The 22,555-nt window shown below is 39.9% G+C and overlaps 1 protein-coding gene across 1 annotated transcript in view; it reads right to left on the bottom strand.

Annotated features, from left to right (window-relative positions):
• Positions 1 to 634: 634 nt before the first annotated feature.
• The window catches only part of LOC307055085 (contactin-associated protein-like 3), a gene marked incomplete at both ends in the record, with an annotated part of 178,242 nt that continues 156,321 nt past the window's right edge, over positions 635 to 22,555 (bottom strand). The window contains 9 exons of the mRNA XM_079707030.1: positions 635 to 828; positions 4,746 to 4,817; positions 5,054 to 5,284; positions 14,727 to 14,814; positions 15,637 to 15,770; positions 17,285 to 17,512; positions 18,099 to 18,338; positions 20,811 to 21,029; positions 21,723 to 21,893. Of these exons, the coding sequence (XP_079563156.1) occupies positions 635 to 828; positions 4,746 to 4,817; positions 5,054 to 5,284; positions 14,727 to 14,814; positions 15,637 to 15,770; positions 17,285 to 17,512; positions 18,099 to 18,338; positions 20,811 to 21,029; positions 21,723 to 21,893 (1,577 nt within the window). The remainder of the gene's footprint in view (positions 829 to 4,745; positions 4,818 to 5,053; positions 5,285 to 14,726; positions 14,815 to 15,636; positions 15,771 to 17,284; positions 17,513 to 18,098; positions 18,339 to 20,810; positions 21,030 to 21,722; positions 21,894 to 22,555) is intronic.

Raw genomic sequence — 22,555 nt, 5'->3', positions numbered from 1 at the left:
TTACTAGCAGAATTTCATAGCTGACATTCAACACTCATTTCATCACTAAAATGTAGCAAAACTTATTTAAAAGAGACACATAGTAAAAACAATCAGCCAAAAAAATGTTTTTCAGGTTTCTAATGCATTTTTGGCCACTGGGCTCTGGTTCACAGGAATATGGGAATGCAGCTGAAGGCCATCCGAGCAGCACTTCCCGGTTTATAAATGTCAGCAGGTGATTGATAAAGGAAGCATAACGTAGGTTTCCATGTAACATAAAACATTAGAGTCCAACTTTGACTTTCATAAACTTCCGTGTTGAATTTTTAAGAGTAGGGCCACAGCTCAAATTCTTATTCTCACTTAAAACCCAAAGTAATTATGCAAAATACATTTCAATTTTAGAGATCAAGTCAGAACAGTCAGAAACTGCCAAACAGTAATTAATGAGCACACCTAAGACACTGTTACATAAGTAGATCAAGAAGTAGCACTGAGCAGAGCCTCCAGGGACCATGCGTGAGCAAGTTGATGCTGCTGCACACCCACCGTCTGTCCCAGGAGGCCAAGACAGGGGGCTTCATCCACTGTGAGCCTCTGGCTTAGCAAGATGGTCACATCATCATAGTAATAAGTAAACGACCACTGCTGATCAGAAGAAATACTCTTTCTGGCTTTCATTGACTGTACTTTGCATGTTGAGCTCACTTTTCAGAGCAGTCTCAGCATTGTCTCCAGTTTTTGGAATACTCGACTCATTTTTTTCATATAGCCATCTCTGTTGATAAATGCGTACAGCAATGGCAGTGATGCAGAGAAAGATAAATATCACAACTGCTATCACACCTCGAGAGAAAGGAAAACACAAAGTCAGATTATAAACTGTAAATGTCAGCCTAACTAGAATCTACCCTAGCATCATTTATCATCAGAAAATTTGAAACCAAGTGGTATTACAACATTAAGTGTACTTCTAAGTCCATGCAAACTTTAGACACAGAGGTTTTATGCTTTAATTTCCTAAAGACATATCATGATTGGATTTCAGTGAATGCTTTCACACTAAAATGCAGAAACGCAATGAGGTCTCTTAGGTTATGCCTACACTTCATGCTAATTGAGCAAGCAGGTTTTTATTATTTTAAAAGTATAGAGTGTGTAGCCCCACCACAGAGTGATTAAATGCTTATGTGTATTTTAATGAAAATTCAATTAAATTTTAATGCTGATCTACAGTTGAACTACTGTAATGTGGTGTGTATTCCATCTATCTCTATGAGACCAACAGAGTCTTAAGTGATTGCTGCCTCTGGGGGGTCCACACCCTTGTGTGATCCCCCATGACCTGCTTCTAACCGAAACAATATGACAAAGGTGATGGGCTGTACCTGATTATTTGTAAATGATTACATGATTATGTTATATAAGCTTGTAGCATCTGTCTTGCTAGAGTCTCTTTCTTCCTGCTGGCTATGAGGTGGCAAAAGCCAGGCTGGGAAACCCCACATGACAAGGAACTGCAGATGGCTTCCAAGTGCTAAGGAAAGATCCTGTCCAGGAGCCAGCAAAAATTCAGAAGCTCTCAGTCTTACCTCTGCAAGACACTGAATGTAGCCAACAACCATGCAACTGAGGAAGTGGCTCCTTCCCCAGTGGAACCTTTAGATGAGATCCCAGCCCAAGACCCCAGATGAGGCACCTTGAGTTCAGCATTGTGAGACCCTAAGCAGAGGACCTAGCTGAGATGTGCCCAAACTCCTGACTCACAGAAACTGAAGGATAATACATGTGGATTGTGTTAAGCTGCTAAATAGGTGGTAATTTGTCATGCAGCAACAGATAACTAATATACCATTTTATAAAAAAAATTGTAGACATATTAATAACATTCAGTTATCTGGAAAGTAAAAGGAAAACATTTCTCTTGTTGGAAATGTATTGAAGACATTAGGTTTGCCAGTGGTTCTCAACCTTGGCTGCATAGCAGACAATAACTCAGAATCTTTTGGTGGGAGGCCTAGGTATCAGCATTATTTTAAAAGCTCCTCAGATTATTTTAATGCACCACCAGGGGTGAGACTGTCAAGCTAAGCCATATGAATGTTTACTCAAGCTATATCACATTAGTGAAGAAGGAATCCATTCTGAAACAAATAGATAAAAAGAAGCATTCACTAGTGAATATAGTTTTAAGATGATTGACACAGGCATTAATATCTCCATTTAACAAATGTAAGCAAACATATGTTACTGCTTAGTTGTATAAATCAAAATTTGTATTGCAAAATGAGGGTTCTTCATTATACTCTGGGACAGACATAAGCACGTGTAATGGAGCCCAACAAACTCAAACCTTGGTTGGGTATAACTGGTCACAGAGATTCCTGGGCACATGCTATCAGGAACCCAGATCCCTTCTTACCTGAGAGGAGGTAGCATATTTATTATTTTGTGAATATTCTTAAGTATTCATAAGTAGAATATTCATTACTTTCAATATATTTTGCATCTCACTTGGGAACAAACAACACAGTTACTTTAGTTATTTTTATGTTTAGCTATAGGACCTTGCTTTAAGAGCTATATCATATCCAATTTTAGTGTCAGGGACCAGTAACTCTCAATAACGTTGATCAAGCCACTTGATTATATGATGACTCTCACCATTACACTGACCCACCTATACATCCAGGGTTTTCTGTATGTGATTGATCACATCTAACTCTAGCTTGTTTTTGTTTCATGAGGTTTAGTGGGATTCTAGGAAAACTTCCATCTCTACCCCTATCTGAAGAGATTGAGATAATTTGAGTAATTCATCTGATGCCTTCCATAACCTTCCTATCAGCAACTCCAGTGTAAGGGTGTTTTTGACAAACGCTCATGTCTGCCTGTGTCTCTGTCTATCTACACATCTGTCTCCTTCTCTATGCATCCACCTGCCCATCTACAATATGGATCCCTTGGCAAGAAACCCTCTGTGATCTCTGGCTTACCCAGTTTGAATATTGTTTAGGTTGATTCTCCTTTCCTATAACACTCCCTTTGTTTACAAGAGGAGAAAATGATGCAAAATGCAGAACATGGAGAAATCCAACTATTGGGATAATCCTTTAAACAGATCAAATATTTCACACGTGGGTGCAGTCTGTGATCAATTAGAAAAAAGTCTGATAATTCTTTTTGGAACAATACACTGGAAGTCTATATACTCAGTGACTGACAAACCACCCAGCAACCGGCCACCACACAGATGGAACGCAGGTTCAAGTGAATTGTAGGGCCTGGTAAACTCAGCCATTCTGTCCCTAAGACCTTCTGTGCTCTCATTCCCCATCCCACGTATCAGGAACCAAGTAGGATTTCTCAGGGGAATGATATTCAGCAAGGGCAATAAAACGCTAAGGACCACATCTTTGTTCTATCATCAATTTGACTATTATCTCTGGTCTTGCTAGTACAAGGGAACAAACTATGAAAATTTGTGAAATTTTGAACTTGGATCCCTACTTTGTAAATGTTAATCACATTTAAGTTGATTTATTTTCACTTAGCTTTGGCATTAGAGTGAAGTCTTCTCATTAAAAATAAATTAGAATGATTTAGGATTAAGGTTTAATTTAAATTTTAACACAAAAGTTATTCCTTTTAGATATGCACTCTAAATAACAGTTATGGTTTTTATTTGTTCTTGGAGCTATAAAATGGAGGTCATATTCCTCACTCATTACAAAAATAAAAGTAGTTGAGACAGAAATGGAAATGTTAAAATTCTTACATAGATATGGTCAGCACTTTAAAATGTCTGAATACTTTCCTAGTTGTCTGGAGAAAACTGGTGTCTGAATGGATACAGATGAAATGAACAGATCCAATCTGATCCGGCCTGAACAGTGGACCCCCAGTCCTATCACCCAGCTCTAGCAGTAATTACCTCGCTTTGAGGTAGCAAGGAATGGACAGCAGTTTACTTCTACTCACCAAGCAGAGTTTGCAAATTACTCACATTCCAATAATCTAATTAAACAAATTAAAACGTTCTTTGAATGATAAGGAGGGAGAATTGAATATTAATTTTTTAAGTCAGACCTGGATAAATTTTGCTTCAAAGGATATATTAGAAGATATTTAAGATGCGATTACTTTTACTTCTTGAAATATATATATATGTATACATATATACATATAGATGAATGGATTTATTTGATGGATATCTCTATCTATCTATCTATTTATCTAATCTATCTATCTATCTATCTAATCTATCTATCTATCTCTCCATCCTAAGATAAGCTTGATGCCAGACACAGTTTTATATCTTTATGTTCAGGAAAATGACAATTTGCATAGTTTAGGTGCTTCTCCCAGTATATGTTTTATTTTTAATCTTATTTTTAAATGTTTTGGGCTAAGGGACTGAGAGGTCCATGGCTATTTTAAATCAAAGAAGTAAAAGTAAATGCATCTTAAATATGTATATATCCTGAGAGATACTAATGGCTATATTCAAATGAAAATCCTCTTATGATTCTGTAGTTTGGCAACCATCCTTTAAAAAGTGTTTCAGTGGAGCCATCGATTCCTTCTCCTAAGTATCTCCAAAGGAGCTGAATTCGGTACAATCACGTCAAGAACATGAGCAATCGTATGTGGCCTGCCACTGCCATTGACCTCACAATCGGCACGGATTCTCACGGATATTTTTTGGACTTTGCTAACAGCGACAACAACTCCAAGGACGAGGTCATTCGCGGCCTCGTTACCTCCGATGACCGCGGAGTCACTTTTGTTCGCCTTTACTAAGGGCTCTCCCTCATCTGTTGATCCAGAACGACCTACAGTAGAAAAAGAATGACAAAGGAGAGTGGAAGGGAGAACTTTTGAGAAATCCACAACATTTGACAGAAGAGCAGACAACGCAGTGACAGAAATGAACTTGAAACGAAGAACCGAGACTGGAAGGACCAGGGAATGGGAAGGTGTACGAAAAGAGGACTTTTGGAAACCTCTGGGATGAAGACTGGGTGGAAGACCGCGGGCGCAAAGTGACCGCGGGCAGAGGGCCACGCACCTGCGCCGCCTGCGAGCGGTCGGGTCGCCTCCCGCGCTGGAGCTCCGGGCCCCGCCCGCTCCGCGCAGCGGGACGCGGAGGCCACGTGTCCGCGGACAGTGACCCGGGCGGGCCCGCCCGGGCGCAGCGCCGCCTTCAGCGGGGCGGCGGGACCGAAGCGCACCGCCGAGAGGCAGCCGGTGAAGCCGCGCGCGCCAGCCCGCAGCGTGTCGCGGTCCGCGCCGGGAGGCCCTGCGGGCAAAGAAGTGGGACACACCGTTAGGGCTCAGGAGCGACTGGCGGGGACGCAGAAATAGCCTGCGCCTGCGCAGCAGTGATGAACTGAACTCCCCTCCGAGCCCTTCGTTTTTAGGAAAAAGCCAGAGTCGGTACCTGCCGCCTGGGTTGATGCCCTGCGGGTGCTCACTCCCCGTGTGAGTCAAGTGAAGCTCCTTTGGATGCAGTCACGGGGCACTGACGAATGAAATCCTCCGCCAATACATTTTTTCAAAATATTTTTAACAGCATTTGTGGCCAGTAATCTAGGTCTCCTGGGTTGGGGGACAGCAGCGTTCTGGGAATCCCTTCTGCAGTTCCCTCACAATTAACACTTTATTCTGGCTGACTGTTCTGAGCCCCACGAGAGGGCGTTTCCGGAACTGCAAGTGCTGCCCTGGGAACTCCGCACCACACTTCCTTTCCCCTTCTTCACAAAGGTGGTCTCTGTCCCGGGTCCATAAATCAAGGCTTTTGCCCCCATCAACCCCCTCCTGATCCCCGCCCTCATCCCCAACTGACAGAAGTTGGTTATTAAGACCGAAGAAGAGCAGCGACGGACACAGGAGAGAACATCAATTCGTTCATTTCAGTTTTGATTACATCCCGCAGTGCGCTTGCTCAGTGGGCACGAAATCTGACCAAAGGCCCTTAGCTGTAGACTTCAAGTTTAAATGTGTCAGTCTGGGAAGCGTCCATGTCCCCCACAGAGGAAACCACATCAGTATGAGGCCACTCTGGCATCTGCTGTCAAACTCCCTCTCACTTCACCTTGTGTAGAAAGGCTCGTTGCCTCTTCTTTTTCGAACAATCATAAACAGCTACCAAGAATTTACCAAATGATTCCCATTGGCTGTGCATTGTGCTAAGCGATGTATAGACTTCTGAATAGTGGCATTTGAACTCTGAAGCCAGGGGTGTGTAACCACACTTCCAGCTAGCCTTGCCTGGTGCATCAGTTACAGAAGGTCACTCTCCTTGGATCATCCCTCTCTCATGCAACATGTGGAAAGCCCTTGGTGGGCAGTGTGTTTTATTCTTGCCTCCCCCTGCACTTAGCTTAATGTCTGTTACATAGGATGCATGCAATATACATTTTATAATCAAAGAATAAATTTAGTCCCATTACCACCTTTCTGTGGACAGTTTGGGTATTGAAATTTTTAAAAATGTGTCACTTTCAAGGTGTGACCTGAGAAATTCAGAGGACCGACCTTGTGATAAAAGATTACTCGCATTGGCTCCAGCTAAAAATGTACATCCATAGTTGGCTGACATCTTATGCCACTGAGTTTTACTGAATGTCACGGTAACTAAACACATCCTCATTGTCGCTAAAGTTAAACAACATACCCTGAAGCTTCTATTTGAAGGATAGCAGAATATGCCACCCCCAAATATGCCATTTTGGCATAAGGATTATTTTCTTGAAAAACAGCAGGTACAAGGACACTGACATCCGCTTTCTGTTCCTGAAAGCAGGAGATAAAACTCTTATGGGAAAGCTGCCCTTTTTGTACCAGGAGGAAAAATACATTTTTATGACCAGAGATGAGGAGACCAGCCCAGAGAAATCTGTACATACAAACCTCGTTAAAATAACCCCTATCTTCCTTTCATCTCCTCATACATTTTAGTTACTTTTTCACAATTATCACTCTCTGTTCGACCTCATATATAAACACTTGGGCCTATCTGCTTTTTGGGTCTTCATTTTCCTGTAGGGACTCCCATGTACATTTAAAAATCTGTATGCTTTTCCCCTGTTAATCTGTCTTATGTCAATTTAATTCTCAGGTCCAGCCATAGACCCTAAGAGAGGAGAGGTCAAGTGTTGCCTCCCATACAAACTCATGGGGTGGATTTCCTGAATCTTACTACAGGTCTCACCATTTTTCCTATTAAACTTCATCTCACTATTTCAGTCCATAATTCCTGAAAACCAAATATTCTGTATCCTTATTTCTTCTGGCTTGGAAAAGAGCTGTACCTTCAAGAAAAATGGCCTAACTTTGAGATTTCAGCAAATGTATTGGGAGTTACTTGGGCTTACAAAATTCTGTTCATGATTTTAAAGTTGCAAAAGTAAATGTTTGCTATGGAAAAGACCTCTAAAAACAACTAAAATTGGGGGCATGCATTTGCATTGTTATAATCATAATAGACATCTGTCTGACACATATAGCTACCTTGGCCAAGTTGATTATACGAGACATCAAAGATCTTTATGCATGTGGAATTTCAGGTAGCTCCTTAAGTACACTGAAGTAAAATGAGCTAGGCACAACCCAACTAAAGGATTATCAATTAAAAGCGTAGTTTAAATATGACTTTACTTTTTAAATTTTGCATTCAGATATTATCTATTTCTTAAAGAAAAGCACCCTTGCTTATGTATACTTGAGAGAATGTCAAGAAGAAATAAAATGGGAGACACTGCAATAGTAACACAGGACTTTTGCAAGGCTAACATCTGAAAAAAAAAAATTACAGGTAAAATAAAAGTTTTAGCTGTTGGACAAACACTAGCTTTCCTGTTCCTGGTCAAAGTCTGACCTGAGCACTACTAGGCAAGGGTAACAGAAGGAATCTTTGGCAGACATTTATCATAATGAATTAAGCCAATTTTGTGGAATTTATTTTTTAAAGATAACCTAACTTCATGTCTTTAGATAGTGTTGTTACTAAGGAAAGAAACATCAGTAGCATATGATATTGCATTATATTTTCCTGTATTTCAAGACTCTACTTAATATTTATACATATATGTGGATTTGTGAGTGTGAATGTGTATGGGTGGATTTATATGTACCTGGATAGCCTATCATTAATCATGTAGCTGTAACTATGTTATGCATGTACATGTGGGTATAAATATACATTGAAAGGTTTGGTGCTCACAGTTTCCTGTCAATTTTCCATCCTGAGGTCATGGTTTTGATTCATTTTTTGATTGGAGTAATTCTCTAGTATTTTCTTAAGATGGGAAGCTTGATTAGTATTTAATCTCAATCTTTCCTTGTTATCCAAAATATCTTTTTTTAACCTTGTCAGATAAATTATATATTAGATGTATGAGTTGCAACCATTCTTCTTAGCAGTATAAGTATAACATTCTCTCATTTTTATTCTATTGCTGCAAATGAGAAGTTGGATGCTGATGTCAATATCATTATTTTCCATTGTAGTAACTTCTGTCTAGAAAGTCTGGAAGATTTTTCTCTATGGTTTTGTAATTCACGGATTTTCCCAGAATTTCCCCAGATGTGTGTCTTTTCTCATCAGAATCAGTGAGTCCTTTCAATCTGAAACTCAGGTTTTCCTTTAGCTCAGAGAAATTTTTTTAATACAAAAGTATTGTCTTTGCTTCTAATTCTCTTTCTGGATCTCTATTTATTCATATTAGGTTTTCTAGATCTAACTTTATTTTAGATCTGCTTTATTTTTCCCTCCTAATTTCTACATCTTAATCTTTTTGCTGTGGCTTGAGACATTTCATCTACATGATACTCCATGCCACTATTTAAGGATAACCAGTGATGATTCTCTCCTTTAGATCACCCAGTGAAATTTTGAAAAATCATATTTATTTTAATTAACAGAGTTGGTGCTTGTGTCTGTGTGTGTGACTTTATTAAAAACTCTTAGAGTGTCAAGTTTCATCCTAGTTGTCTTCTGTCTTCTTCAATAGCTCTATTTTTTTTTTTTTTTTTTGGTACACGGGCCTCTCACTGTTGTGGCCTCTCCCGTTGCGGAGCACAGGCTCCGGACGCGCAGGCTCAACGGCCATGGCTCATGGGCCCAGCCGCTCCACGGCATGTGGGATCTTCCTGGATAGGGGCACGAAACCGTGTCCCCTGCATCAGCAGGCGGACTCTCAACCACTGCGCCACCAGGGAAGCCCCAATAGCTCTATTTTGATGCAGGAAATTTTATTTGTTATTTTTTCTTCGTTCTCTACCCCTACTCTTGCTTTTAGATTCCCTTAGTGGTGGCATCATTATTTACTTATTTATTTATTGGGACTGATTATTGGGACTCCGTGGTTAAGGATGTTATACGATACACAGGTTCTGACACTGTGGACAGTGCAGCTTCTCTGCCCTATAGTCAGCAGCAGACCTGAATTCAGACTATCTGACTTCTTATAAAGCATAGGAAGAGGTCTCTCACCCTCACCCTCACCATGGTAGGAAGGATGTGGCCCGATAATCCATCCCTTTCTCAGCTCCAGGAGGAGCAGAGAGGATGGGGACCATAATGTGGAGCAATGTTGTCCTTCCCTTTGGAAGTCTTGAGTTCTCTGCAAGGCAAACTTTCCCCAGGATCCACGGTCTTCACACACCACCCTAAGACTCTGCTATGTACTCCTCCTCCAGCCCAGAGGGCAAACTCCTACCCCAGCTCCCTCATTCACACTTTCTTGCTTCCACTTGCCTGCTGGGCTGGCCCTATAGTTCCTACGTTCAGGGGCACAAGCAAGTTGAATTGGGAGTAGAGGCAAGTCTTATGGTCCAAGCTGCAATTCCCAGAAACAGGTCCACACAAAGTCAGCATCCGAATCAATAGAACTGTGCTTAGAAAGACAATGACTGCAAGTCTATCTTCCCTGTTAGCTGACTCCTGAAATTCCATCATTAAGTTCCTTCCTTCTGGCTCAAAAATGTTCTTCCCTTTAAAGTGTAAAGAGAAAAAAAAGGTGGGGGAACCTTAGGAGAATATTTTGTGCATTATTAGACATTTACACATCAGGATGAAAATGTCTGAAAAACCTCTAGCTTGAGAACACAGGCATCAACAGAAAGTAAGGGGAAATCAGGTGCAGTTTCATGCCAGGAAAGAAGGGGACGGGAAAGTGGTTTGAGCGTGGACGTGACGAAAAGCCATGTTTAGGAAAAAGGGAGCTAAGGGCTGAGGATAAAGTTCACTTCTACTGTAATTTTGAGTAGAACCCCTTAAATCACTTTGAATAAAAACACATTTGGGGCTTCCCTGGTGGCGCAGTGGTTGAGAGTCCACCTGCCGATGCAGGGGACACGGGTTCGTGCCCCAGTCCAGGAAGATCCCACATGCCGCGGAGCGGCTGGGCCCGTGAGCCATGGCCTCTGAGCCTGCGCGTCCGGAGCCTGTGCTCCGCAACGGGAGAGGCCACAACAGTGAGAGGCCCGCGTACCGCAAAAAAAAAAAAAAAGTCTATGGCACGAAATCTTGAGAGCACCATCAAATTTCCAACAATTCAGGACATAAACATTCTCAACTGTCTCAGGTATTGGGTAGTGTTGCCTTTAAAATATATTGCCAAGGCCATGCATCCCAACACACGAGATGATTTCTGGTTTTGTGAGGAACAAGCATGTTAACAAAAGGTTCACAAGGAAAAGGAAGGAACAAAGAATTAAAATGTGTGTGAAGAGCTTTCTGCTACCCACAATGAGCCGTGTTTCTGAAAGGCACTGGCAGTAAACAGTGGAACAGTGAAAGGAGCATTTCCAAGATTCCCTGAGGCTCTCATCTACAAACAAGAATCAGGAAACAAAGTGAATTGTCCATGGAATTGCAGGAAGCAATGAAGAGCATCAGAAAGGGTAAATATGTAGATAACTGAAGTGAATATCGACTGTTTAAAACAACAGCAATAATAATGTCTTGTGGAAAAAATAATATGTAAAAGTAAAATACATGACAACCATGGCAAAAGGGGTGGAAGAGGAAGTAAAATGGGAAAAAATAAGGTTTTTACATAGTTTGGGAAGTGTACAAAGTAGTATATAATAAATCAAGGATGAATAATTAATCTTAAGAGTAACTGATAAAAAAATACGAAGAGGTACAACTATAAAGCTAATCCAGGAGATTAACAGTCCCAAACTGGAAGCAATCCAGCTGCCCATCAACATAAGAATAAACAAACTGTGGTATATTCATGCAATAAAAGACTATCCAGCAAAGAGAGCAAGTGAACTACTATTACATGCAACAACATGGATGAATGTTAAAAACATTTTAGTGAATGAAATTGGCTAGACTGAATATAAATATCAACCTGCTATTTATTTTGGAGTTGATGAAACCAGAGTGAACTTCCTTTATGCTAGCTAAATAAATGACATAATTAGAAAATCATGCTAGACAGACTTTTTCAGTCTTGTCTTTCCAACAATTCAGGGTTGGAGGGACCTGATTTTCAGAGTCAGAAAGAAGTGAATGATTCCCCCTCCCCTGCACCCCACCCCACCCCACCCCACCAAACTATCCCTGGCACTTGCAACCAATACCTGGGAAGAAATCAGGGGTGATTTGGGACCCTAAGCACTTTAACAAGCACTCCTAGCAGGTATTTACTGGAAGAATATTCTTTTTTTTTTTTTTTTGCGGTACGCGGGCCTCTCACTGCTGTGGCCTCTCGCGTTGTGGAGCACAGGCTCCGGACACGCAGGCTCAGCGGCCATGGCTCACGGGCCCAGCCGCTCCTCGGCATGTGGGATCTTCCCGGACTGGGGTGCGAACCCGTGTCCCATGCATCGGCAGGCGGACTCTCAACCACTGTGCCACCTGGGAAGCCCTGGAGGAATATTCTCTAGTAAATTATACCAACTCTCCCTATAATGACATTTCAACAGTCTCTGCCACCCTTTCACATGACAAGGAAATAATGTCAGAATCTACATGTTTGCTGCTTTAAGCTCATCAGCTCTTTTTAAAATTGTGACTAGGCTTGTCCAGCCTTCTCTTGATGTGCCCTCACTCCATCTCAGAGGTCCTTAATCCTGGGCCTTTCCAGTTCTCCCCCTCTATTTCCCATCAAACCCTGTTCTTGAATAAACTCATTCACACTAGAGAATAAATGTCCAATTATGACTCAGTGTTCTAACTCTCCCAGGTACATGTGCAGAAAAGGCATTAGCAAAAGAAATACATCTCTAATGGATTTTTTCCCTTATATTTGAGATTCATTTCAGATGCCATAAAATTCACCCTTTTAAAGTGTACAATTCAGTGGGGTTTTTTTACAGAGTTGTAAAACCTTTCCCAGTATGTAATTGCAGGATCTATCACCCCGAAAGAAACCCTGTACACATTAGTGGTCACTTCCCACTCTAACCTCCCTCCCAGCCCCTGGAAAACCTAAACTATTTTCTGTTTCTATGAATTTGCCTATTCTGGACATTTCATATAAAATAAATCATACATTATGTGGTCTTTTGTGTTTATCTTCTTTCATTTAGCATAATGTTTTCAAGGTTCATCCACGTGGTCCCATGTATGAGTACTTCATTACTTTTTATGGCTAATATTCCATTGTACACCACTTTTGTTTATCTAGTCCTTAGTTGATAGACACTGGGTTGTTCCCAATTTTTGGTTATTATTAATAATACTGCTCTGAAAATTTGTGTACACCTTTTGTGTATGGATATATATTTTCAATTCTCTTGGGTATATACCTAGGAGTGGAATTTCTGGGTCACCTGGTAACTATGTTTAACGTTTTAAGGAACTGCCAAACTGTTTTTCCACAGCATCTGCACAATTTTACATTCTCACCAGCAATGGACAAGAGTTCCAATTTCTCCATATCCTCTATGACACTTGTTACTGTCTGTCTTTTTGATCATAGCCATCCTATTGGTTGTGAAATGGTATCTTGTGGTTTTGATTTGCATTTCCCTGGTGACAAATGATTTTGAACATCTTTTCATGTTCGTATTTGTATATCTTCTTTGAAGAAACGTCTAGTCAGATCCTTTGGCCATTTTTAAATTGGGTTATGTCTTTTTACTGTTTAGTTATAAGAATTCTTTATGTATTCTGTTTATCAGATACAGGACTGGCAAATATTTTTTTCTCATTTTTGTGGGTTGTCTTTTCACTTTCTTGAGAGTGTCCTTTGAATTACAAAAGTTTTTAATTTTGATGAGATCCAATTTATTTTTCTTTGCTGCTTGTGCTTTTGAGAATCCATGATCTAACCCAAGGCTTTTAAGAAAACTTCTCTAAAAAACCCGTTGCCTAATCCAAGGAATACGGTGTTAGGCAGGGGTCCAACCTGATTTTTTTTTTTTTTTTTTTTTTTTTTGCGGTACGCGGGCCTCTCCTTCTTGTGGCCTCTCCTGTTGCAGAGCACAGGCTCAGGGCGCGCAGGCTCAGCGGCCATGGCTCACGGGCCCAGCCGCTCCACGGCATGTGGAATCCTCCCGGACTGGGGCACGAACCCGTGTCCCCTGCATCGGCAGGCAGACTCTCAACCACTGTGCCACCAGGGAAGCCCCAGTTGGGCTGTTTTAACAGTTAGGCTGCAGCGTCTAAATGTTACACTTTTGTTATTACCATTTACAAGAGCACCCATGGAGAGCACTAGCATTCATAACATTTCCTCTGTCTGAAAAATAAGAAGTCATCATTTCATTGCCTATCATCTGTTTGAAAGACGTGATAGATTTAATAGTGACTATGATTCTCGACATATTTTGAACATCCATTTATGTGCCTTTTCTAACATTCTCAAGTTGGTGATGTAATATATATCTGTGGGGTGGAAGAAATGACCCAAAGAATCAATGTATAAATGGCTGAACACCTAATAAGTTTCCATCAATTATTTAGGACGAAACATAGCCATATGAGTATGAAGTACCAGAAGAGGAATAATAAACATGCCACAAGAGGATTTCCCCTAGATATCATTTAAATAGCAATAAAACATACAGTTTATATATAATCAAAAATAAAAGAAATAACTTTCTATATCTGTTTTTATTTCAATGTAATTCTTGGTGACAAGGGGAAAAAAAAAGCATCAAGAGTTTGATGTCTAAATAGTAAAGTATGCTTTTACTTGGGCATTTTTATGGAGAATAACTGGCAGCCATAAAGGATGTCTGTAGGATATTTAGGCTGTGATTTTCCAAGAGTAGCTGGGAGCAATGAACACATTTCCCCTCAGCTCACAGGCAAGGCAGGGCCCAGACCACAGCCCAAAGCTTGTTTGCTAAGAGAAAATAAGCAGCCTTTTCTCTTCCTTCTTAAACATAACTCTAGATTTATCATTAAAATGATTTCTGCATTTGACCCCTGATTACTACAGAATTTGTGAACTTATATCTGCTTTGATTTTGTCTTTCCTGAATTGTTAGAAAAATGCAAAGTTTCATTATGCTTGATTGCCAAGTGAGAGGGTAAGTGTGGAGGCATTTTTCAAGGAACGCCCTTGTTCAACTCACAAGCAGCACTTACGTGTGATTATATGCGCACTCAGACAAGAGTACAAGCTTCTACCTTGACGGTCACCCACTGGGAAATCATGCATATATCAAGGAGCTTCTTTCAGCATGATGAATGCTTCCCCTGTTTGCAAACTAACACTTCCAATCCCAGTCACTGGGCGGTGGGGGGAGGGGGCTCTCTTTCTTCCACTTACCTAAAATTGTCCCCAACGTGAGGGATTTGACAGCATTGAATTCTGTCCCTGAAGACAGGATGACTTGTCTCCTTGCATTCTGGTTAACCTATTAAATGTTCCACATGATATAGACATCAAAATGTCAAGCAATTTTGATGATAAGAGGATGGGAATCAAAGGAAGACCAAGAAAAATGATTAAAAAATAAGCCATATGTTCCTGCTATCACAAAGGTTAAAGGAGAAAAGTGTATTATAAACAATTCTTGTAACACCTCAAGTTCAACTCCACCTCATTGTCCATCCCATTCCCCTACATTTGTCTTTATGATTTAAGTATCTATAATTGGTACAATCCACAAAGAAATGCAAGAGCTACTTTGAACCTCAAAGTTTTTACTTATTTAGAGGAAATTTGTAACATGAGCAGAAAAATGTATTATTCATACAGATTCAGTATAAAAGATTATTCTTCAAAACCAAGTGACAATGTGTGACTTAAAGACTCCAATGTTTTTCAAAATGTATTCCCACTTTAAGCAAGATCTTGCTTTTTCCCTTGTGTTTAAATTTCTGGAGCATTTGTTCTTTTGTAACCCAATGGGAATAGGTTCCCACTGAAATATCTCCAGTAGTCACTATGATAAACTAGGCAATATTTCCCAACCAAATAAAGTAAAACCAATGAGGACAGCTTGGTATTTTAAATGGTCAAATATTAATAATAATTTTGACAGTCTCTTGCTAAACAAACAGACATTGCAAAACAAAACAAAACAAAACACATTGACCTAGCAAGACTTATGGAAGAAGAGTGCCAGATATGCATTTCTTTTACTAGGATTTATTATCAAATTTTTGCTTTAGGTCATACATTCTGAGCATCACAATTTTGATTACCATTGCTGTTGTTGAATGTACAATCTTACCTCGACAAAGACCACTGCTGCTTCTCTGTTAATCTTCACCTGGTGAAGCTGTCCATCAGCCAGGTTTTTAAAACCAAAGTTAAAAACATCAGGTTCTCGGTGTCTGTTTAGCTTATACCTGATTTGCAAACTTCCTAAAGAAGAGAAAAATGACATTTTTAACTGAAATAGAATTTTATAAAAACAGCCAGTGCAGGTTCTAAGGCACATTTAAAAAAAATTAATATAACTTGAATCTATGGAGCATTTACTTGAGTGCGCAATAGTCACCTTTCCTGGACTAGTAATCATTTATGTGATGTTCTGGGGCCAAATTCAGAATTCAATTACACAGTCTTAAAAGTTAAGACTAAATGGTCTTTTTCCAAGTTCTTCCATTTTCCTTAACCAGAGGAAAAAGTCTAAGTTAAGCATATGAAAATGCCAAGCTAGGCTTGAAGTTAATTATACATGTGGTATTCATATTATTAAATGGTAAAACCTCAAGCAATATTATATTAACATTCAGTTTCTATAAGCATAACTTCTTTTAATGTGACTTATGTTAATGCATTTTAATTTATCACTGACATTCACATATATATATATATATATATATATATATATTTTTTTTTTTTTGCACAACCAGAAATGTTTTCTAAGGTTTCTGCCATAATCAAGAAGCAGCAAAAAGAGAGAAGTGAGTGATTTGCTACAATATCTAAATCTTCCAATCCACACACTGCTCTCCTTCATAGATGCACCCTCTACCTGGTAACTCTGGTACCACCTGTAATAGATCTTATCAGTCAGCGATCATAGAAGTCTTTTCCAGAAGTTAAGTTTCTCCCTTTATTCTCCATGAGAAAAGGTTAAAGCTCGATCTTGCTCTCTGACTTGGAAAGTCTTGGTTCTGTTCTCTTACTGGTGACCATGGGTTAGGTAACTGTCTTCCCACTTTTCTTTGTATGCAGATAGGGCATAACTGACTTCCCAAACACTGATGGGTAAAGAACAATCATATTTATCTGATGCTCATGGAAATTGGCTTTCTATATGGTTTAATGCACTTCTTTACTTCCCTTCCAAGAAGGCGGAAATATTTTCCATGCATAAAATATCTTCTTTCAAAATGAACTGTGACACTAATTTATTCACATGCAGAAGGAAAGACTCCTTACCAATAACAAGAAGACAGTTAAACATCAGATACATGAAATGATCAGACATTTATAGAAGAAAGCCATCTTAATTTTTTTTTTTTTTTTTGCGGTATGCGGGCCTGTCACTGTTGTGGCCTCTCCCATTACGGAGCACAGGCTCCGGACGCGCAGGCTCAGCAGCCATGGCTCACGGGCCCAGCCGCTCCACGGCATGTGGGATCTTCCTGGACCGGGGCACGAACCCGTGTCCCCTGCATTGGCAGGCGGGCTCTCAACCACTGCGCCACCAGGGAAGCCCAAAAGCCATCTGAATTTAATCACTGAAATGGTAACGCTAGCGAGAAACATTTGGGGTTATAATGAAAACAAACCAACCCTAATAACACAGGTGTCACAGGGATGCACTTGTGCTTTCTTGTTTGTAGTTTAGCACTGAAAGGGCCCCCTCCTTATGGTCCTGATTTCTCCTAAGTCAGTCTTCTTGTTCGTATGGTAAAGATACTCACCATTCGGGGCGAGGATAACTGAAAGGTATTCCTCATAGAAGGAGCTCACATAGAGCAGTAAGCTGGGCATCCCTGTGGTCCGGAAGCTCAGTGTGGCCATTTCTCCCATCAATGTCAGATCCTCATGAAATAAAGCCACAAAGGAGCTGGAGTTCTTACTGAAGCTGTCATTGTAATGTTGAAAATCGTAAATCACTGAGGAGCCAGCTCCAAAATAGGCAGAAATTTCTGGAATGACATGCATTTTTAGTTATATTAGCAATATGTAAGTGCACGTGTCTTGTTTTATGTATATTTCTGTATATTTAAAGGATATCTCTAATCCTTAAATATCTCAAAAGGGAAAATAATAATGGTATGCTTTGCTGTTTTTTAATGTAAAAATTTAAGATGAAAAACAATAAAGTATAAATAAAAAGATAATCTTTCCATATTCCTGTAACCCAAAACTGAGTAACAATATTTTACTATTACCTCCAAAAGGCTTCATCTTAGGTTTACAGAAAATTAAATGTCCAGTGTAAACATACAGTTAAAAGGTTATTGCTCTCCTCAAAGTGTTGCACTGATGACCCTCTGAGAAATCCAGAGGGCATGACATCAGATCCAACAGAAGCAGTCAACGGCCTTCAAAAGAGTAGAATCATACCTCCTGCCAAGTGAAATGGAGGCATTTGGGACAGAAACAATTCTATTTCAGCTAATTACAGAGAACTGCCTTATCTTTTCTTTACAGTGTCAAATGCCAGAAACGTCTTCACAGAGTTCAAATGTTCCATCCTTTCCCTGTAAGCTGCTCCTCGGTCACACTCACCATTCTCGCAGAATGGCCCATCATACGCAGAGAAGGTGCAGTCACACTCGATCCCTCTGTATTTTTCTCTACACCTCCCTCCATTGCGACACAGGTGTCCGTAGCTGCTACAGTGTCCTGGACACCCTGGCTCCACTCCTGGCGTCATTGTGGCTCTTTCTTCCAGATCCAGGGCCAGCCCGTTCAACCTTAGAGATCGAATGCATCCCAGGAAGCCTCTCTGTCTGCTTGCTGTTCCACCTACAAGGGAAACACTGCAAATGCAAACACGTTCCTGGGTGTCTTCTTCGGGATTTCATCTCCACTTTGAACTGAGGCCATACGACAAAAATTCATCTGTCCAAGGTTTTATGAACAAATATAATTCTGAAAACATAGGCTGTGGTCAAAAGTTAAGAATCATCAAATGGCACTGAATAAATCATTAATGAAAATATTTTTTAAGTTGAACTTGGTAAATATTTGTTCTAAAAATACTTCTTCAAGTTATATTTAGAAAGACTTTTTTTACATTGTTCCTTTCTTAAAGAACAAAATAAACACCACTGATCCCTTGTAAAGTTTAAATTTACAAACAATGACATGCATAATAAAGGTTACATAGTTGAAAATCTTTGCGATGTAATATATATTATAAATTTGTAATATATAAATTTGTGTATGTATTTAATATAATATATTACAAATTTGTTTATATATTTGTATAGCATATGTATTACACATATATAAAATACTAATTCTTACTTAGAAGAGCTCTCACTAATAAAGCTGTGAAAAGGAACTGAGGCGAGAACAAAGAAAAAGAAGGCAGAAGGGGTAAAACCAAAATGTAGGACCTCAGGCCTTTCATACTCCATCCTGGCGGCTCTGAGGTCAAGTGGTATAACATTAACCAAATAATATATATCCCCCTATATTTCTATCATTTCTCATAATAAATATGGGAGCACAGGAGTCCCTTGGAGTGTTTGCTAAAAACAGATTTTGGATTTATTCCAAAAGATTCTGATTCAGTGGGCCTGGGGAAGGTACCCCAAATCTGAATTTTCAACTAACTCCTCAGGCTTTAGAAACATTACCATAGTGGAAACACTAGTTCTAGGTAGATTTCCATCCAAACTTTGTTCCTAGAAATTCCGCTAATTAATCCTCAGGATTATAAATCAGAAAATAGAATTATTTGATTTGCAGTTTGATAATTTAGAATGAAGCCTCCACTCAGTAAGAACTAACTGTGCTTGAAGCTGTTTTATGGTGCCATGGGTTGTATACACACACACACACACACACACACACACACACACTTAACTTCACTGAATAGCATTAGTTCCTGGACACGGCAGTAGGTATCACCTGGCAATGCAGACTATGTGCTAATTTGTGATTTATATCAATTTTTCATTGGACTGTGTCCTTATTTACTTTAAAATATGTGAGAAAAGACCAAGTGAGAGCTACTTCATTAATCTGCTTAGTTTCCAAATTAGAATAGAGTTATCTAAAAAGTAATGAAGCAAAACTTGTTTCTCCCTTTGGGAAAAACAAACAATAATAAAGAATAAGCAGGTAAGTTAGAGGGAAGACTCCCACTACCCAGAGCTTTAATCTTTAAAGAATGGACAGCAGAATGATGAGCCAGCTCTGGGTCTAAACAAGGCATTTGTAGTAAGAGAGCAGCAGAGCAGGTGCAGGACTGAGAGGAACCAGGTGCTGGGCTGGGGAAAGTCCTGCTGTGCCCAGCCACATGAGGCTGCCTCAGCCTACCTGGGCTCCTATGGCCTGTTTCTGAGGGGACTCTGGAGGATTTTGTCCCAATTATGGGGCTGGTTCTCTAACTAAACTGAGAAGTGAAGTGAGAGAAATGGATAAAAAATGCTAATTGTTTTATAAATAGTATGGATAAGAAGTAATTGAAACAAACATAAATCGTCTATGATAGTGAGTGCAAGCTTGGGAATCAGTCCAACACGAGTTTGGATTTTCCTTCCAGTTGGGTTTCTATGGTTAAGTCCCTTGATGTCTCTGAGCCTCCATGATCTCATCTGCAAATTGGGTACAATAATCTATAGCAGAGATATTTATATTAAATGAGCTCTTGGTACATAGTGTCTGTGTGGCTGAACCACACTGACTCCCTTTTGTCAGGTCCATCTTAGGCCCGCAGTCCCACCCCCTCCTCTTTCTGGGTGACTGAGCTTTAGCTTACTCACAAGGAATGCATCCCAGCCAGATAAGTTCCTTATCAACCTTTACCCTTGCCTTCATCTAATATGAAAACTGGAAGAGTGCCTTTTGCTGATGCAGGTGGTCATGAGACCCCCTTGGGGAGGAAAAAAATCCCGATTCCTAACCATGGGTGCTTCTCACGTGGTAGTCAGATTCTATTTTTAGTTTTGCCTCCTTTAAATCCCCCAGGAGGCTTTTCCAGGGCACGAAGTGCAGCTGTGAAAGTCTCTGGCTCATCGTCCCCTGGATGTAAGTTACCCACAATAAACTTCATAATTGCACTTTATGGAGTTGCCTGCTTCGATTTTCAGTCCCAAAGTTCCTTCTCAGTTCAGAGGCTTTTATTCAATATCTCTGCCTCCCACCAGGGCCGATAGTAGTCATTGTGGCAATTGCTATTATCACTACTGTTGTAGCTGTGATTTTCTCTCGGTCCACCTCTGCGCTCACAGCACAGCTCAGTTACAAGCCGCTAGCAGCACTCACCCACGAAGAGCTGGCTGTTGAGCTGCAAACGGGCGTGCCCATCAGCTGGGGCAGTTTGGGTCTCCCTAGGGAGCTGATCCACTTGAAGGGATGCTTCTTTAACGTTCCGTTCTGCCCTCACATGGTGCCATCTATCATCGTTAAAAGGAATGGGGGACTGCACCGTGACCTCACAAGGCCCATTCCCCACATCAAAGGAAAAGGTCACTACTGCAGGGGCTGGAAATAAAGATATGAAAGCTGGTCAAGTTCATTCACAGGGGAGAAAATTTGGTCTTGAGTAGACATGAATAAAGCACCATGACATGCTCCTTATGAACGAAGACCATGATATGGATGCAGACAAACGTCACTGAGTTGGTAAAAAAAAAAAGCAAAAGCAAAAGCAAAAAGCAAAGCTGACTTTAACATACTTCTACTTAGAGTTTACTATTCATCTTGCTAAGCCCTAAGCAAGAGATATTTACTTATAGAAATAAAACTAACATTTTATCTGACTTCATAGGTATAAGTGAGTTTATTTAAAGGTGGTTTAAATCTTAATATAGTTTTAAAAGCACTATGTGAAATTCACATAGTAAGAAATGAAGCTTTGCCTACATACAAAACAATATGACTAGTCAATTAAATCACATAATTTTGTGATTTAGTCAGCAGTTATTTGACCAGTTTGGTTTAATATCCTGATTGCACATAGAATTAAGACAACAAGGAATTGAATAGACTGTTGTATGTCTCGTGAATCACTGTTTTACTTTCTATTAAAAATATTTAAAATCATAGAATTTTAGCATTTAATCAAGAAATACAACTGACAAAGGAAGCATGGCAATACATCAGAAATTATGTTACCAACGAGGTGATTGTTAATAACTGAGGACCCCATGGCTTTGCCCAGGGTGGGCAACTCACCTCGCAGCTCTAGCCTGATGAAGTCTGTGATCCCCAGGTTCTCTACAAACACCCCCGAAAAAGCTGTGGTCTTAAAAAAGAAAGACACATCAGCACTAAGCTCTCCTCGGAACGTAGGGAAATGAAGGTATGAAGTCTCAGTATTGAAGGAAGCTGAATTCCAAAATGAATCTGTTTACAAGAAGAAAAAAAAAGACAGTGAAAATAACAATGAAACAAAACAAACAATTACTTTTTATATTTCTAGGATTTTTACCATTCATTGCATTATCTATCTTTAAAAGCCTTCATTTTGTGGTTCTTCTGAACATGTAGCCATGACATGAATGTCCAAATAGTGATTCTTTTGAGGATTAAGAACCTGGACACGGTTGCACCTGAGTGGAGGGACAACCACTCTGGAAATGACCCGTGTTTTTTTAAAAACAATATTATTTTTTGAATTATCAAGTAAAATTGACTTTTTAGGGACATACAGTTACATAACTTTTAATACATTTGTGGATTTGCATAGCCATCATTAAAATCAGAATAAAAGACAGCTCCATCACCCCAAAACCTCCCTCTTGCTATTTCCTTATAGTCACAATCTCCAACCACCCTTAAGCCCTGGCAATCATGAACTAGTCTCTGTCCCTATAGTTTTGCCTTTTCCAAATAGCATATAAATCGAGTCATGCAGTATGCAACCCTTTGAGATCAGCTTCTTTCACTCCACATAAAGCCTCTGAGATTCATTCGAGCTGTTGCATGTCAATATCTATTCCTTTCTACTGCTCTGTAATATTCCATCATATGGATCTGCCACAGTTTATTTGTCCACATTCAAGAAC

The sequence above is a fragment of the Hyperoodon ampullatus genome, assembly GCF_949752795.1.
Source record: "Hyperoodon ampullatus genome assembly, chromosome: 6".
NCBI classification, from domain to species: Eukaryota; Metazoa; Chordata; class Mammalia; order Artiodactyla; family Ziphiidae; genus Hyperoodon; species Hyperoodon ampullatus.
Note: the sequence above shows the minus strand (reverse complement) of the source record. Positions and strands in the feature narration are given on the sequence as shown.